This window comes from Salvia hispanica, chromosome 1 (genome assembly GCF_029641045.1).
Source record: "Salvia hispanica isolate PSC_SH4W2 chromosome 1, Shi_PSC_v1, whole genome shotgun sequence".
In the NCBI taxonomy this organism is placed as follows: Eukaryota; Viridiplantae; Streptophyta; class Magnoliopsida; order Lamiales; family Lamiaceae; genus Salvia; species Salvia hispanica.
In genome coordinates, this window is record NC_142692.1 from 62,672,293 (window position 1) to 62,690,701 (window position 18,409).

The 18,409-nt window shown below is 39.3% G+C and overlaps 1 protein-coding gene across 1 annotated transcript; it reads left to right on the forward strand.

The window, feature by feature from the left end:
* The first annotated feature begins 16,181 nt into the window (after window positions 1-16,181).
* Window positions 16,182-17,066, forward strand: LOC125185274 (kirola-like). The gene is made up of 2 exons (XM_048081784.2): window positions 16,182-16,387; window positions 16,648-17,066. Exons 1-2 carry the CDS (start codon window positions 16,216-16,218, stop codon window positions 16,923-16,925), a joined length of 450 nt encoding a protein of 149 aa, XP_047937741.1. The 5' UTR covers window positions 16,182-16,215; the 3' UTR covers window positions 16,926-17,066.
* Window positions 17,067-18,409: the final 1,343 nt, after the last annotated feature.

Below are 18,409 nucleotides of genomic sequence, written 5' to 3' on the forward strand. Positions count from 1 at the left end.
ACAACATAATGAACACGAAATCAACAATTTCCGCAGTAATCGAACATAAAATTGAACATATACCACATACAACTCAACAACAAACTCAAAAAATAAATATTACAAAGAACCCTAGTTCAAAAGATTACAACTTCAATGTTTCCCGAAATTTCTCCAAAAAAAATTGTGCATTATTTCCAAAATAGAACCCAAATCGACGGTAGCAAGAGTTTTATACCCAAAATCGGAAGTTTAGAAACCCACCGTCACAACCCAGAAATCGCAACTTCAGGAACTTAATCGGCGCGCCAAACTAAAAAATCGGTACTTTAGTCCTTCGAATCCGCGATCGACGTCGACCCTTGCGGCGAGAAGCGGCGAGAATCGAGCGGCGGCTAGGGTTTGTGCAGTTTTGAAATTGTGGAGAATGGGGTTGATCGTGGGTTGATGGGATTTAATGAGAGTGAGAGTGAGCAGACATAAGGTTTAATAAAAGCCCGCTTAATTATCGGACATTCCGTTTTGAAACGCGTTGAAGCCATTATATTTTTACTCTTATACCCTTATAATGCACACATTAGAAACAATAATGCAACACGGGCTCAGATTTCACCTTTTAATCTTGTCCATCCATTCTATAATCTTGCCCATCTCCCATATATATATATATATATATATAGAGAGAGAGAGAGAGAGAGAGAGAGTTGTGATCAATGTCGAACCAATTTTAAAGACCGAACTAGAGACCAAATCTGGGCCATTAGATCTAGTTTTTTTGATGAGATGTGCTGCTGTGAAAATTTTTTCGGCTTCATTACAAGCCCATTTTACTTCATTATATAGGTTTATTACTTCATTCTGTACGTAATACCTTGAAACTACAACATGTTTTTACTTGCTTCCAATAGGTTGTGAAATGATTCAACATATGCTTCATTCAAATCCATTGACGTGGGTGTTTAATTGATTAACATTTAAAACTACAATTTATTCAAGTGAGTTTATTACTTCATTCAGAAACGTTATTACTTCATTGGATAAGATTTTTACTTCATTCCCGTAGGACTTCAAATGCTTCTACACATACTTCATTCCAATAATTTATTACATTATTCCATGTGTTTATTAAACCATATTAGCGCCATGGCGTTGGTGATAGATATTGTAGAGAGAAAGAACGGCACGCGACGGCGAAACCACAGTTACATACTGGAATGAAGTAAAAACCTACTGGAATGAAGTAAAAACCTACTAGAATGAAGTAATATATTCTGGAACGAAGTTAAATCTTCGTAACATGTTAGTATGACTTATTTACCTTCAGATGAATTAAAATAGGCTCGTGATGAAGGCGAAAATAATTTATAAATTTCTGTATCTTATCCATAAAAAACTAGATCTAAAAGCCCTAATTTTGTAGGGTTCGGTGGTTCGGTCTTTAAGAGTGGATTTATATATATATATATATATATTTCTTAAAGAATATGTTTGATTTTCGAGCTGTAGAATTAAAGGTAAGGTTTATATACACTGAATTGTGGCTCATATAAACCACTAATATTTTCAGGAATAAGATATCAGTGAAGTTTATGGTTGAGGTGAGTCGTAGGAATTGCACGTGTTATCAAGTTCGGCGGCTGACGCATTTTTGGCAACCTTCTCCTTCTCATCATTTTTGTATATAGATAAATATATAGTATAAAGAGTGGTGAGAGGGTCACACTACTATTTAGAATGTTTTGAAATATGTACTTGATAAATGTTGGTTTTTGAAATTATATAATATGTGTGTTTATGTACTTGACATGTGGATTATTTCTTTTTAAATTTTGAATTTATTAATATTAAGTGCATAAGTCATAAGGGTTTGAATTTATTTCTTTGAGACACTTTGTCCCCTATTTTCACGCACACAACCACATGTCCATCACTTTCACGCCCACTAGTCAGTAGAGTACCATCTTTAATTTCCGTCTAGGTAGAATCTCAAACCAAAGCGTGGTAGCTAACCAAAACCTCCCAGATTATCACCGCAATTATTCGAACGTGTCCATCTCTGTGGGATTCGACCCTTACCTCCACTATACTAGCCAGTAGAAGTGGGTTGAGGAATTTGTTTGATACCAAGTTCGGGTCGTTGTGCCAATGACTCAGCTAGGTTGGGAAATTTCATCCTGATCAGTTGGACGCATCCTTAATTTAACACAACACTGACGGCTTGAGCCGACTATCAAAATGGCACCGTTGCCGGGGATGGATGGCGTTCATATCTGTTATTGTGTGTGATATTTTGGTGTATATATTGTTTATAATTTTTCCTTTTCTTTTTATTTGAGTTTATGAGAAGTAACTCGGCTCGTGGCCAGTGGAGACCAAGGATACTTCCTCGAGGAACGATACTCGTAACCACTCGTTCTGGCCTGTCGACAACATTGTCTGACCTAGGCACGAGCAGCGACGAGGAGAAAGAAGACATAGAATACCAAATCCCGGAGCTTCCACCCCAACCAGTAAGAGTACCAGTGAGAATGGCTGATCAAGTTGAGGACGATTCAGAGCTTGCAACGCTTAATGCACATGCCGACGGAGATCCCCCGCAAGCCATAGTGGTCACCCCAGGCCAAACAGCCTGTGATGTTAAACCCCATGTTATTGCAATTTTGCTAACGTACTGTGGGAAGAGTTACGAGGGACCCTACGAGTTCCTTAATGAGTTCTGCAAAATCTGTAAGGCGCAGAGGAGATTAGCAGGAGCAAGCGAGGATGACTACAGATTGAAAGCCCTACCGTTTGTCCTAAAGGGGGAGGCCAACACCTGGTTCATGCGCCTACCAGCCGACTCCATCAACTCATGGGCCGATTTCAAGTCAGCTTTCCTAGCTGAGTTTTTCCCTTCTTCAAAGACAAGAGTACGATTTCAAGTGAACTAAAGAGAAAGATATCATGTATAAGGCAAGAGTACGATGAGACCCTGAGCGAGTACTGTGAGAAATACATGAGTCTTCTGGAGTCATGCCCGAACCATCGCATGAAGGAAATAGTGGTGCACCACACCTTTTATGAAGGAATGAACAAGGAGACGAAGGATTCGAATTCGTCATCCGGAGGAGACTTCACACAGCTTAGGGTCAGCGAGGCGAAGAAGGTCTTACGCAAGCTGTTGAATGCAAAGAAGACGTACGACCACACAAGGGACGGGTACAACAGAGAGAGAGTGGCAAGTGCTTCGGCTACTGACCAGGAAGAGAGGATGGATCTGAAAATGGAAGAAATGAAGGAGTAGCGGAGCGCAATCAAGCAGAATACACTACCGCCCTCTCCAACTGGTGTAAATCAAGCTCCAGAGCTACCCTATGATCAGCCAACCAATCAGCCTAATGTGGAGCAAGCCAACGCCGCCGAATTCTACAGCTCAAATGGGAATTGGGTTTCGGGGAAGCAGCGAGACGCACCATGGAAGGACCACCCGAATTTTCAATGGGGAGATGAGAATCAGAATCAGAACCAAGGCTAAGGTCAGAATCAAACCAACCCTCACCCAAACCAAAATTTCAACCATGGCCCAACGAATCCCGACCACCAGTCTAACTGGGCATGAAGGAACCAGCAACAATCAGAACCAAAACCCTCAAAACCAAAACCCTAATCCTTTTTATGTGCCACCCCATCAACGAAACTACCAAAACTACCAGAACCAAAACTAGTCCCATAACCAAAACCAAAATCGGTTTCAAGGTCAGAACCATAACCAAAACAACCAAGACTAGTACAACCCTCCTGCCCAGTATAACCAATACCCACCGAACCAAAACCAACCAAATTTCCAGAACTACCAGCAGAACCATCACCCCAAGTACAACCAATACCAAGGGTCCAATCAGTATCATTACCCCAACAGGTCAAGGAGGTCTATGGAAGATATGATGGGAGAAATGCTCGCTGCACAGCAGAGTATCAAGAGTGATTTGCAGTCCAATAATGAAGTAGTGCATGGGATGCAAAGTGCCAAGAAGGAGCATAGAGCAAACATGGATATGATGAACAAGCAGTTAGCCCAGCTCGCAAACTCGGTGGGTGATATAAAAGGGAACTCAGGGAAACTCCCATCTACAGTCCATGTACCTGAAAAGGCAAACGTGAATAAAATCACATTGAGGTCGGGGACTGCTTATGATGGACCTCAACTCAAGAAACCAAGTGGGGAGCCCAGTAGGACGAAGGTAATGAGCGATACCATCTCGGTGGAAGAACTCAAGAGGCCTCTGCCTCAGATGGAGGAACCGTTTTTCCCACACAAAGAGCCTACTGAGGAAGGAAAGACGAAAGAAGCACCACCTGGGAACGAGTATCCTGAAGAGACAGTACCCATACCGGAGCCTCGAACCCGGGAGGCACCCAAGGAGAATCTGAAAAGGCTTGCTGAAAAAGCTAAGGGGGAGAAACCGTTTCCTTATCGGTTTGTTACAAAGAGGAAGAAGGAAAACCCTGTGGATTTCCTATCGATCTTTGGGAAGCTGGATGTTACCATACCATTCCTCCAAGCCGTGAGACTAACCCCGCTGGGGAAGTTCATCAAGGAATTCATAGCCGGGAAAGCCCAGGGGGATGGAAAAATAATGGTGGAAGGAATAGCGTCAGCTATTGTGCAGGAGAAACTACCACCCAAGAGAGTCGACCCAGGTATGTTCACTTTACCCATAACAATTGGAGATGTCAAAATTGAGCATGCAATGTGTGATCTGGGAGCATCTATCAATGTTATGCCTTTATCCATTTATAATCGGTTGAAGGGGGTAAAGTTGCAAACACTAGGGTGTTGATCCAACTGGCTAATAGGTCATGTATAAATCCTAAGGGTATGTTAGCAAACGTGTTGGTAAAGGTGCATGATTTTACTTACCTGCTGATTTCTATGTGATTAAGAACCTGCTGATTTCTATGTGATTAAGATGAGTGAACCTGAAGCTAGGGTGTCTAGCTGGATACTGTTAGAGAGACCAATTTTGAGAACAACCAAGACAATCGTGGATATGGCTGAGGGGACAATATGCATTGACTTTAATGGTGAAAAATTTATTTTTGATATCAATGAAGCCATGAAAAAACCGATAGATTCTAAAATATATGCTACGTTGATATTATTGACCCCCTAGTCCAAGATTTTCTTGAGACCGAGTTATTGCAGGAGAAACTCCAAGCCTTAGATGTGTATGCAAAGGCTGATGTGGAAACAGCTGCATGGTGTGATCTGATCAGTAACCGAGGATTAACTGACGAGGAGATCGAAGGAGCAATTAAGCAGTTCTGTCAGAAGTCGGAAATCGCGGGAGCCGCTGGGGCTTTATTGCCAGCCAATATGGAGGAAATCTCAGATGGTAGCTAGAGCAAGAGGGGGATTCTGCAAAAAACCCTCTACCGACAGACACACTACCCCCACAAGTTGAGTTAAAGAAGTTACCAACAAACCTTAAGTACGCCTACCTCGGGGAGGAAGACTCATTCCCTGTGATCATCAATAGCGGGCTGACTGAAGAGCAAGAGGCAAGGCTGCTGACTGTGCTGAGTAAAAACAAAAAAGGCGATTGGATGGAGCCTTACGGATCTGGTGGGGATAAGTCCAAATGTCTTCATGCACCATATTAGGTGGAGGAAGGAGCCAAGGCACATCGAGATTCGCAGAGAAAGGTGAACCCCAATATGCGAGAGGAGATACTAAAGGAGATCTTGAAATTACTCTCGTTAGGAATTATATATTCGGTACCCGATAGCGAGTGGGTCAGTCTGATCCATATGGTCCCCAAGAAATCAAGGATCCAGGTGGTTTAGAATGAAAAGAATGAGCTAGTGCCCACCAGACTGGTCACTGGTTGGCGAATGTGTATAGACTACCACAAACTCAACACAGCAACCAGGAAGGACCACTTCCCCCTGCCATTCATCGATCAGATGCTGGAACGACTGGCTGGGAGGAAGTACTTCTATTTTTTGGACGGGTACAGTGGCTACTTCCAGATTTACGTGAACCCCGAGGAACATGACACCTTTACCAGCCCGTTTGGAACCTATGCGTACAGACGCATGCCCTTCGGCTTATGCAACGCCCCAGGTACATTCCAACGATGCATGATGAGCATATTCTCAGATATGATAGAAGATTGCATAGAGATCTTCATGGATGATTTCACGGTCTACGGAGACTCTTTCGGCTCATGCTTGCAACATTTGGATATCGTTCTAGAAAGATGCCAAGCAAAGATTCTGGTTTTGAATTTCAAAAAATGCCATTTTATGGTTACGGAAGGAATCGTCTTAGGGCATGTGGTGTCAGAAAGAGGGATCCAGGTGGATCAAGCCAAGGTGGATGTCATATCCAAACTACCTTTCCCTACTAACCAGAAGGGGATAAGAGGTTTTCTGGGGCATGCTAGGTTTTATCGAAAAAAGACTTCACCAAGATCGCCCAACATCTTACCAGAATCCTTCAGAATGAGGTGGAATTCATCTTCGACGATCATTGTAAGGCTGCATTTAACCTTCTCAAAGAGAAGTTGATATCTGCACCAATCACCCGGGCTCCTAACTGGGATCACCCCTTTGAAGTGATGTGCGATGTGAGCTACTATGTTGTGGGAGAGGTACGTGATTTTCTATGCGTCGAAGACCCTGAATCAAGCCCAACGGAATTATGACACCACTGAGAAAGAAATGTTGGCTGTTGTTTATTCATTCGAGAAGTTCAGGAAATACTTGTTAGGATCCAAGGTCATCGTCTATACTGACCATGCGGCCATCAAGTATCTCATTTCAAAGAAGGAGCCAAAACCCCGACTGATCCGATGGGTGCTCCTATTGCAAGAATTTGACTGGGAGGTAGAGACAAGAAGGGAGTCGAGAACAAGGTAACAGACCATTTGAGTAGAATAGTGCAAGAGGAAAATAGCGAGGATGTGCAAGATCAATTCCCAGAGGAACACTTGTGTGAAATGATCTTTTCCCCAAGGAAGATTGATTGGGAGAGGTAATGAAGCTTACTGGTCAGGATGTAACGATCAAGGGTAAAGAGAAGGTAGGGCAAGAGCCCTGGTCTGCAGACCTAGCCAACTATCTAGTAACGGGAGAGCTTCCAGGAGTGCCAAACATTACAAAGGCAGGAGCCGACCAATTTATAAGGAGGTGTGTTCCTGACTGGGAGCAACGAGATGTACTGATACACTGCCACTCCTTGGCATGTGGAGGGCACTTCGGACCTAGGAAAACCGCAAGGAAGGTACTGGACAGCGGATTCTACTAGCCAACTTTAAACAGAGATGCATAAGAGTTTTGCAAAGGCTGTGACCGTTGCCAACTGACAGGTGGGATCTCAGCAAGAGATAAAATGCCACAAGTTCTAGTGTTTGTTTGTGAAGTGTTTGACGTTTGGGGCATGGATTTCATGGGTCTTTTCCCTTCATCTTATGGAAATTCCTACATCCTGGTGGCAGTCGACTATGTATCAAAGTGGATCGAAGCCAAGGCCACAAGCACTTGTGAGTCCAAGGAGGTTGCTAAGTTCCTCAAAAGTCATATATTCAGCCAATTCGGGATACCAAGGGCGTTCATATCCGATCAAGGAACTCATTTTTGCAACCGTACAGTTGAAGCCATGATGAAAAAGTACAGGGTCCATTACCACCTATATAGTCCTTGCTGAGTGGGTGTATCTGCCTTGTCTGTGGCGGCCCGCCGTGATGTGTGCAGTTTTTTAACTCCATACATATATCGTTCCCACAATCTCAGTCAATCATCCGCCGTTTCACAATTCCAGTGCAGTTTTCTTCCTTTCCAACAAAGGTAAAATCTTCCACTTCAATTCAGTGTAAACAAATCTTGGGATATTAAATCCATGGCACCATATTTTTCTTGTCACAGTTGAGAGGAAAAGGAAATACCAAACAACCTGTGAATCCAAATTCTCCCTGCAATCTCAATTTATCTAGGTATACCCTCTAAATCTCTGAGATCCACCACATTGTAGTTGCATATTTTTTTCAGTAGTTCACAGCCTCGGAATTCTTGAAAACTGTTGAATGATTCATTCTTGTTCAAAGACTCAACCTTAAGATTGGCCTTTTTCCCAACTACAAAATGTAATACTCTGAATAACAATTAGAAGAAAACTTAATAAAAGGGGAAAGGGGAAAACGTAACTGGACATCGTGACTCTCGGCGACGACGGAGACGCCGGTGAACTGCATAAGCAGCGGTGAGCGAGAACTTGGATAAGGAAGAGAGGAATAAGAGATGGAAATTGGGATTTTTCTATTTTGTGAATTGTAGAAGGTGTGTGTGTGTGTGTGTGAGAGAGAGAGAGAGAGAGAGAGAGAGCGTGAGTTTAGGAAGAGACAGAGAGTGGTGAAGTTTGATAACTAGAGAGAGAGGGAGAGAGTTGTTTTGGGTTGATGAAGAAGACGTGTGGCGATGGCTGGGAGTATATAGGAGTATTATTTACTCCTTTTCCTTGGTGTACATATACAGGTGTTGGGTAAGGGAGTATAGACGTTTAGTGTGAGGGAGTATATTTTGGTTTTGCCTTTTTCTTTGGGTTTAAATAATATTATTTGGCTAGATGACTAGTTTTTCTTAAATAATTGGACTAAGGTGCAGTTTGTAATGGAAACTCTTGTTAGGCTCTTTGTTTAGTGCTTATTGGAAGAAATAGTAATGTTTGAGCTGTTTTGTTTAATCCGGGGATCTATTTTGTTGATAAAAGAATGAAGGATAATTCGAGCACACACATAGGATGCATGCATTTTAAACTAAGTTATTTTGCAAAGTCTAATTTTTGCATATTATGTTCTTTTAAAAAGGGTGATTTTTGCATGCTATTTGAGAACAGAACGGAAAGACGAGTTGAGGATTTAAGAGAACGAGGTGGGCTTTCTTTTTAAATAATGGCAATGCCCTAAGTATATTTTTATGTGAAAATGATATGAATATTTGTCATGCCGTGTTTTGTTTTATATATGGAACCTATCTGCTGTGGCTTTTGCCATCTATGGATAATCGAATTCAGGTTTGACTAGGGAGTGAGTCCCTACTCAGGCTAGTGTACACCAATGGGGATCGTGAGTCGTCTTTTGGGTCGGCCGGTCTAGTGACTTGGAATGTGGCCACATTCCTTGTCATCAATTGATCAGATATGGTAGACATCAATGGGAAAATGACTGATTAGTCGAATTTCACAATGGAAATGATTTTAGTGTCTCGGGCATGTTTTTTTTTTAAAAGTTAAACCCCGAGCGCACTCAATGGTGGCATGATAAATACTTTTTATAAAATGTTTTCGGCATGAGTCCACTGAGTGCATCAAGTACTCAGCCCTGCATTTCTTTTTAAAAATGTGCAGGTTGAGGGGTGACGAGCGCGGTGGGTGTTGAGCAGAGCTGGTGAAGATTTGTCTTTTCTTTTAATTATTCTGAATATATTATGTCTTCATACATAATATGATTCTTCTCTCGAATGCTTCCGCTAAATGTTGTTTCTTTTGAGTTCATGTATAAGTGGAGATACTATCATTTTGAGTTGTTGATTGTCGAAATGATATTCTGATTTTATTCGAACTATTTCCACTTATTTCAAGCAATGGTGTTGTTGTGTTGTTTTCCCCTTTCTTTCCCGCTTCTTTAACCCTCCCCTGGTCGCGATTCACCGTGTTTTCTATCCTTAGAAAATGCGGGCGTGACAAAGTGGTATCAGAGCAATTTTTCTTTCCGCTCTGGACCAGAGAGTCTTTTTCAGTCATAGTCTAGACTCGTTCGCTAGACTTAAAAGTTGTGAATTGAAGGCTCAACATCCCGACTCGCCACGCTCAACCGAGAAAGAGGTAATTTATTTTTGAGAAATTTTTATGAGAAAGTTTTCAAGGAAGAAGATGAGAAGCTATGGTTATGAAAAAAAAGTATGTTTTACAATGGGATAGATGCGCTATGGTTATGAAAATAAAGTATGTTTTACAATGGGATAGAGAAGCTATGGTTATAAATTATTTGCTTTTTTTTTTTTTTTTTGCGATAAGATGAAAATCTATGGTTATAAGAAGATGTATGCTATGCAATGAGACTTGTCTTTTATGAAAAGATTTGATCAATGGAAAATGTCGTGTCTATGGATTGTGAAAATTTTTGAGTTTGAGGAAAATAGTTTTAACTCTTTCTTTTGGGAATTTGAGCTATGGAAGTGTGATGATATTTATGTTATGAGATGCAGGGTTCAATGTGTTTATGATTGTTTAAATATGAAGTGTATGAAATATATGATGCTATGGGATGTCAAAGGTATTTTGTGCACATGCATGCTTCAGTTATGCGATGTATGAAAGACGTTTTAAGCAATGGTTTTTGGATGTTGAAATATGTGATATATTATCACAGTAGTATTGAGGAAAGTTAAGTTAAAGTATGTTTTGAGTTTTGAGTCAAAATTTTTACTTTAAAGTTCGAAAGTGAGATGTGGAACTTTTTGAGGAAAGTACGAGAGTTTGAGAAAAATTTTGTTTCAAAAGTTTTGAATGTAAATGTGAATTGTAAAAGTGTTCTGCTTTGGAATGTGAAAATGTTTTGTGTTATACTTGTTCCTTGGAGTATGGATAGTGTGAAATACGATGGATGTTGAGATATGAGATGACGAAGTATATTGCGAACATAGAGTGCTTATATTGTAGGCTAGATTGAATACATGCGAACCGTAGTTTTAAGTTGAGATAATCTATCACTTTCCCGAGTGACCAAAACGAACGAGAATCTGAAAGTTTGGGACGAATCCCTAATTTGAGAAGGCACGAGGCAAGGAGATCGAGAGTGGGAATGGAGGTCGGTTGACCATGGAACTTTATCTATTTCTTGGAATGACGAGAAACGTTGGATCAATCTTAACGTGTGAACCATTTTACTATTTCTTATCGTTTTCCTAAACAAGAATACGATGAAGATCTAAAGAAGAGAAGAATAGAGAAAACAAAATGAAGTTCAAACGAGCAAGGTGTCGAGACAAGAAGATTTTGTTAGAGGATGTATTCATGCAACGGCGAGAGATCATTTCGTGATTTAAATTAATATAGTCTAATCTCGTGTAATTTTGCTAAAAGTGGTGACACGATGGAGGCAACCTTTATAGTAGGCAAAGAAGCACGCGGGTGACTACGATGTTTAACGAGAATGATGTTGGTGACGCGACAAGAATACGATGGTGATACTACTTTCAACTATAGTTATTAATTTTAACGACACAAGGAGGCTGCTTGGGAATTGGAAGACGTGATGATGGAGAAATTTTTAATCGAAGGACGTAAGCAAATTTCGGGATGAAATTGTTATTAAGATGGGTAGATTGTAACACCCCGACTTTTTCTACCTTTTTATTTGTTCTCAAAGACATCGTTTTTGCAACCAAATTTTTTTTAAAGCTTTATACGTTTGAAGAACTCGACTTACGACCAATGAGAAAGATGCGAATGTAAACCAAAGAACGAGACATAGAATACCAACGATGGAAAATAAATCTACATGTGGGCCTAAGGAATAATTTTGTTTGCTAGCCCAATTCTTGATTTTATTTGAAGTCATTTCTTTGGGAAGCCCAAAAAAAAAAAAAATCAATTAGTTAATTCAAATTTGCAGTCAACTACTTGGTCAAACATAATTCTCCTAACCCCATCACCAATCGGTTTTTCCCCATATCTCCACTCCCTTAAAAATCTCCAACCAAAGTATCTTTTAACTCCATACACATATCGTTCCCACAATCTCAGTCAATCATCCGCCGTTTCACAATTCTAGTGCAGTTTTCTTCCTTTCCAACAAAGGTAAAATCTTCCACTTCAATTCAGTGTAAACAAATCATGGGATATTAAATCCATGGCACCATATTTTTCTTGTCACAGTTGAGAGGAAAAGGAAATACCGAACAGCCTGTGAATCCAAATTCTCCCTGCAATCTCAATTTATTCTTTTGTGCTATAAAGGTATACCCTCTAAATCTCTGAGATCCACCACATTGTAGTTGCATATTTTTTTCAGTAGTTCACAGCCTCGGAATTCTTGAAAACTGTTAAATGATTCATTCTTGTTCAAAGACTCAACCTTAAGATTGACCTTTTTCCCAACTACAAAATGTAATACTCTGAATAACAATTAGAAGAAAACTTAATAAAAGGGGAAAGGGGAAAACATAACTGGACATCGTGACTCTCGGAGACGACGGAGACGCCGGTGCCGACAGACCCCGGTGAATTGCAGAAGCAGCGGTGAGCGAGAACTTGGATAGGGAGAGAGTTGTTTTGGGTTGATGAAGAAGACGTGTGGTGATGGCTGGGAGTATATAGGAGTATTATTTACTCCTTTTCCTTGGTGTACATATACAGGTGTTGGGTAAGGGAGTATAGACGTTTAGTGTGAGGGAGTATATTTTGGTTTTGCCTTTTTCTTTGGGTTTAAATAATATTACTTGGCTAGATGACTAGTTTTTCTTAAATAATTGGACTAAGGTGCAGTTTGTAATGGAAACTCTTGTTAAGCTCTTTGCTTAGTGCTTATTGGAAGAAATAGTAATGTTTGAGCTGTTTTGTTTAATCCGGAGATCTATTTTGTTGATAAAAGAATGAAGGATAATTCGAGCACACACATAGGATGCATGCATTTTAAACTAAGTTATTTTGCAAAGTCTAATTTTTGCATATTATGTTCTTTTAAAAAGGGTGATTTTTGCATGTTATTTGAGAACGGAACGGAAAGACGAGTTGAGGATTTAAGATAACGAGGTGGGCTTTCTTTTTTTAAATAATGGCAATGTCCTAAGTATATTTTTATGTGAAAATGATATGAATATTTGTCATGCCGTGTTTTGTTTTATCTATGGAACCTATCTGCTGTGGCTTTTGCCATCTATGGATAATCGAATTCGGGTTTGACTAGGGAGTGAGTCCCTACTCAGGCTAGTGTACACCAATGAGGATCGTGAGCCGTCTTTTGGGTCGGCCGGTCTAGTGACTTGGAATGTGGCCACATTCCTTGTCATCAATGGATCAGATATGGTAGACATCAATGGGAAAATGACAGATCAGTCGAATTTTACAATGGAAATGATTTTAGTGTCTCGGGCATGTTTTTTCCTTTAAAAGTTAAACCCCGATGGCACTCAATGGTGGCATGATAAATACTTTTTATAAAATATTTTCGGCATGAGTCCACTGAGTGCATCAAGTACTCAGCCCTGCATTTCTTTTTAAAAATGTGCAGGTTGAGGGGTGACGAGCGCGGTGGGTGTTGAGCAGAGCTGGTGAAGATTTGTCTTTTCTTTTAAATATTCTGAATATATTATGTTTTCATACATAATATGATTCTTCTCTTGAATGCTTCCGCTGAATGTTATTTCTTTTGAGTTCATGTATAAGTGGAGATAATATCATTTTGAGTTGTTGATTGTGGAAATGACATTCTGATTTTATTCGAACTATTTCCATTTATTTCGAGCAATGGTGTTGTTGTGTTGTTTTCCCCTTTCTTTCCCGCTTCTTTAACCCTCCCCTGGTCGCGATTCACCGTGTTTTCTATCCTTAGAGAATGCGTGCGTGACATCCTCCCTTGCTAACATTAAATCCTGCGGGAGGTTGCAAGTAATTATTGTTAGAATAAGAGAGATTAGGATGAGGTCGGTTTCCATTATAATTATTGAAATTACCGCCCCCTAGTTCGGGCGATAATTGTTGTTGTAATTTCTATTGGGACCTCCTCCTTCCATGTAGTTGATTTCTTCCACTATCGGGGCAGGAGTTTCGGGTTTAGAGACCACTATGATGGAGGTCGGTGGAATCGGGTCCAACTAAAAACAAATAAAACAAGGAGAAAGACGATAGAGATAAGGGAATCACAGGGATGTGTGTTCACAGTTATGGTTATACAAAATTCCAACTACAATACCCTAGCACAATTTTTACTTTGAAAGGACGAGTCACCTAGCTTATGTTCATGCGATACAAACGTTGATTACAACATTAGGGTTGTCAATCCTAACACGTAACTCCAAAAAGCTCCTAACATCCTTAAAAAGTCCTCACTCTCAATTAACAGTGCCGTTTTAAAGGAAGCTAACTGTAGTGTCTACTAAGTGGATCTAACTCCCTAGAACTCTGTCACAGTTATGAAGCAAGTTGTATTAAATCATACACGATTGTGTCACTCAATGATGCAGCATCAAGAATACTTAGGGAAGAAACAAAGTAAAAACAAAACGGATATTAAATAGAAAAAGGAATTTGTATAACCAAAGTCGTTACTAACACATCCCTAGAATCCTATGAGTTTAGTTACACATAATTGAATAAGCTAAAAACATAGATTGAAGGGAAGACAATTTGAACATAAAACTAAAGCAAATAAAACCCGTAGGTTGAATCCTTGTCGTTCTTGATGTTCTTGAAATCCTTCTCCAACTCCTTACACAATTTAAATACTCTAGGTCTTGATCTCTATGAAGTATTTTGCGAGTAGAAGTTCTCTCTTTTTTATGAAGCTTGAGGTCCTATTTATAGGGAAAAACCAATCCTTGTTGTAGAAGGAAAAGATCTCCAAAATATAGTAAATCTGGGCGCAATCTAGGGCTTCTCGGATTCGCTGCCTTTCTCCGGCGGGCCGCCGCACCTTGGCTGGCGGTCGCCGCGTTGGAGTCCAGAGAGTCTGTTCCCTCGGCGGCGGACCGCCGCACGACTTCCGGCGGTCGCTGGATGAGACTTCTCTTCCAAGCGCATTTTTCCGAGGCAGACCGCTGCAGTGATCTGCTCGCCGGGCGCCGGCGGTCACCGATCACAACCGCGGCAGTCGCCGGTCGCCGTCTGACTACAGATTTCCAGACTTTGCGTTTTGGCTCCCTTTTTCGGCTCAATTATGCACATTTCTCACAAAACACGTCAAAATACCAAAATAGACAAAATATGCAAATAATGGACGTGTAGAGTGACTTTGACATAAAAAAATGGACCAAATAATGGCCTTAAAACAGTGCAAAATCCGAGCGTATCAACTCCTCCAAACTTACATTTTTGTTTGTCCTCGAACAAAACAATAAAGACACAAAATAGATGCACGGAATGCACAAAGACTAGATGTCATAATTGCCTCAAAAGATGGAAGAACAGTTTAAACATGTATCAACGCAATCAAATCAAACAAGGCTTATTAGTGCACTTTCATTACTAACTCGTAGAACACCTTGAATTCAAGCCCTCACATGTGGCAAACTTCCAAAGATGGGAAGTGTTCTCTCACTCTCAAAGTATATATGGGTAATGTGTATATAATCACTCAAATCATGCATCATGCAAAGTTTACCATAGGCTTGCTCAAAGTTAAAAGTCCGAAAGGTCTTTATCTTTGGTTGTAATGTAGGCTCTTTGGTAGGTGAGGAATATTTGGCTAAAAAGTGACTAAAAATAAAAATATCCCAAGTAGAGTAAAGATAACTCCATTTTTCGAAACCCAAGACACTTTTAACACTTTATTTATTTTTCTCCTTCAACTCACTTTCCAATCAAGCACAAGAATGGAATGGAATTGTCATTTCATTCTCAACTTCATTCCATTCCCATCTCCATTCCATTTCATCATACCAAGAAGCCCATAAGATTCTCATTTCACTTTTATCATAAATGGTAAGTACTCCCTCCGTCCAACAATAGGAGTCTCATTTCTTATCGGTGTGGGTTTTAAGAAATGTTAAGAAAAGTGAGTGGAAGAAAGTTAGTAGAATAGGGGTCCCACTTGTATATATTAGTTTTAAATGATATGTGAGTGGAATTGGTTGGTGGAATGTGGGGCCTCTTTACCATTTATGGTAATTATGAACCGGGACTCCTATTCGTGGACGGACCAAAATAGAAAAACGGGACTCCTATTCGCGGATGGAGGGAGTATGACTTATATTCCACTAACTTTTTCAATCCACCTTACATTATCTTTCTTAAAACTCGTGCTCGATCAAAGTGTGATAAATTTTATGGGAGGGAGGGAGTATAACTAATTCAAGTTAAATATCCTTTTAGTCCACATATCTATCCATGTATTCATGTCACATGCCGACAAGCCCTATAAAGGATTCTCTTTGATACTGAGATAAAGCATTCTCCCATATTCTTTACTTTTTGGGTGCAGCGATTCTATATAGATAGATTGTTTGCAAGAAGTTAGATTAGGGTTTGGTGTGAAGAAGATGGGGAAGCTAGTGTCTGAGATAAACATAAGGTGGAAAGGAGATGTTTTCCAACTATTTTTATTTCCCAACCATTTCTCCAACATCTGCCCCGACATCATCCATAGTGTTGATTTGGTGGCTGGCCAATGGGGCACTGTCGATTCCATCATTCTCTGGAACTACAATATTGGTACACTATTCATGCATACACCTGAATCATATCTTATACTCCATATGTCCCATTAAAAATGAAACGTTTTCATTTTTTTATTGTCTCTTCAAAAATAAAACGTTTTCTAAAATGGAAATAACATCAAACTGTACTTTTTACTCTCTCTCACAAAACAGCACTGCATATAATCTTTTGTCGAAAAATAAATATTTCATATTTAATGGGACGGAGGAAGTACTAGTAAATCACTATGATCATTATCTATGGTATTTGAACAGGGGGAGGAAAAAGTGTTGCAAAAGAGATAATTGAGGTCGTGGACAAGGAGAAGAAATCAATAAGGTACAAGGTGATTGAAGGGGATGTGATGCAAGTGTATAATGAATTCAAGATTTCTGTGGATGTGAACGCCATTACTGAAGAGGACAACCTAGTCACTTGGACTATTGACTACAACAAAAAGAGTGAAGCAATGCCTGAACCCACCTTCATCTTGGAAGCTGGCCTTGCTATGACCAAACAAATTGAGAATCATCCCATCATCTTTCCTAATTAAGATCATCATTATTATAATGATTGATCCATCCCATAACTTTATAGTATTGTATATGCACTTTTGTGAATTAGTGAATAAGACATTTTAAATGTCGATCTTCATGTATTGCATGTTCCTCTATAAATGGTTGTTTTGTCTTTAGTGTCTTCTACAACGATAGTTCTTGTTAGCTATGAGATACTGGCTTAACTTTTTTTGTTTCTGTGTACTCATTTTCAAACAAATTAAAGTTAATAACCAATTTGATACAAATGCAATAGTTTAGTGACCATTTAAGAAATTAGTTAACCCTTATGAAATGCCTCAAATATGCATGCCCCCTTGACTCTATCTAGAGGGGTAGATACACGTACATTTCAACGCAATCATTCTACGAGAGTACATTCCTATCATTATACATACATCTTTATTTAACACCGTCATTTTGATCAATTTTTATAGACCAAACGAGTGTATCTGAAAAAATGCAGAAGCATATATTTTGTAAATGCATACATTTGGAAAATGAGATAAAGTTCCAAATGAGGTAAAGCTCAAATATTCCAATTGAGTGGATTCTTATGGAAAATGAAATTATGGAAAGCTCACATATTCCTTTTGAGTGGTTGTAGAACAAATAACAAGATATTGCCTTCAGGAAAACAAATCATCTTATTTTGTTGCCTTTCTTTCATAATCAATAGCACCGATAGAATCCATTTGTCCCTTAAAAAAAAACTTTTTAAAGATAGATATAAATTTTAATATGAAATTAATAAAATTAAATAAGATAGTGAAAAAACAAAAAATAGTTGCATTAATTATCAGTGGACAGTAAGATTCATATATTATTAGTAGCGTAGTGTACAGTAATTTTTTTTAAAAAAAAATAGAAGACAAAATTGAGCTATTTAAAAATTAGGTGATTAAGGGAGTACTATTTTTAGATTATAATCTTTCCACTAGTTCCATTTGTGATTAATTTTTCTCTCTAATGAAGTATGTTTTATTCTTCACACAATATTACATTATTAGTTAATTTCTTACATTTATTTTCATTATTTTTCTTCCTCAATTTTACGATATTTCTAAAACTAATACCGGTAATTACTCTGAAATCAATATCCTAGAATGAACTTTAATTGATTTCATCTCAGCTTTTCTTCGCAACTTAGATGGGATAGAGGTAGTATAAAAAATCGAATTTTAAATAAATTAAAAATGAAGAAATGGCTCGTGAGTCGTGATGCAACCAGCCGGGGCTGCGTTAATGATACCCTAGTCTCAACGTGAAAGGCCAACAATATTCTAACTGCATCATCTCTTTCCCCACTGTGAAAATTCGGCTTACAAATAAAAGAAAGAGAAACTACAACCTCAAAGCAACCCCGTGTCATGAAAGCAGAGCAGATCGCAACGAACTTTAAATTTGTCGAGGAAATCAATCGACCGTTAATGACTGAGATTGAAGAAATCTCAAATCATTCACAAATTGCTCTCCTCTA

Coding starts and splice junctions, on each gene's coding strand:
- LOC125185274 (XM_048081784.2), top strand. CDS start 16,216: ATGGGGAAGCTAGTGTCTGAGATAAACATAAGGTGGAAAGGAGATGTT. Junction 16,388..16,647: donor TCTCTGGAACTACAATATTG/GTACACTATTCA, acceptor GTATTTGAACAG/GGGGAGGAAAAAGTGTTGCA.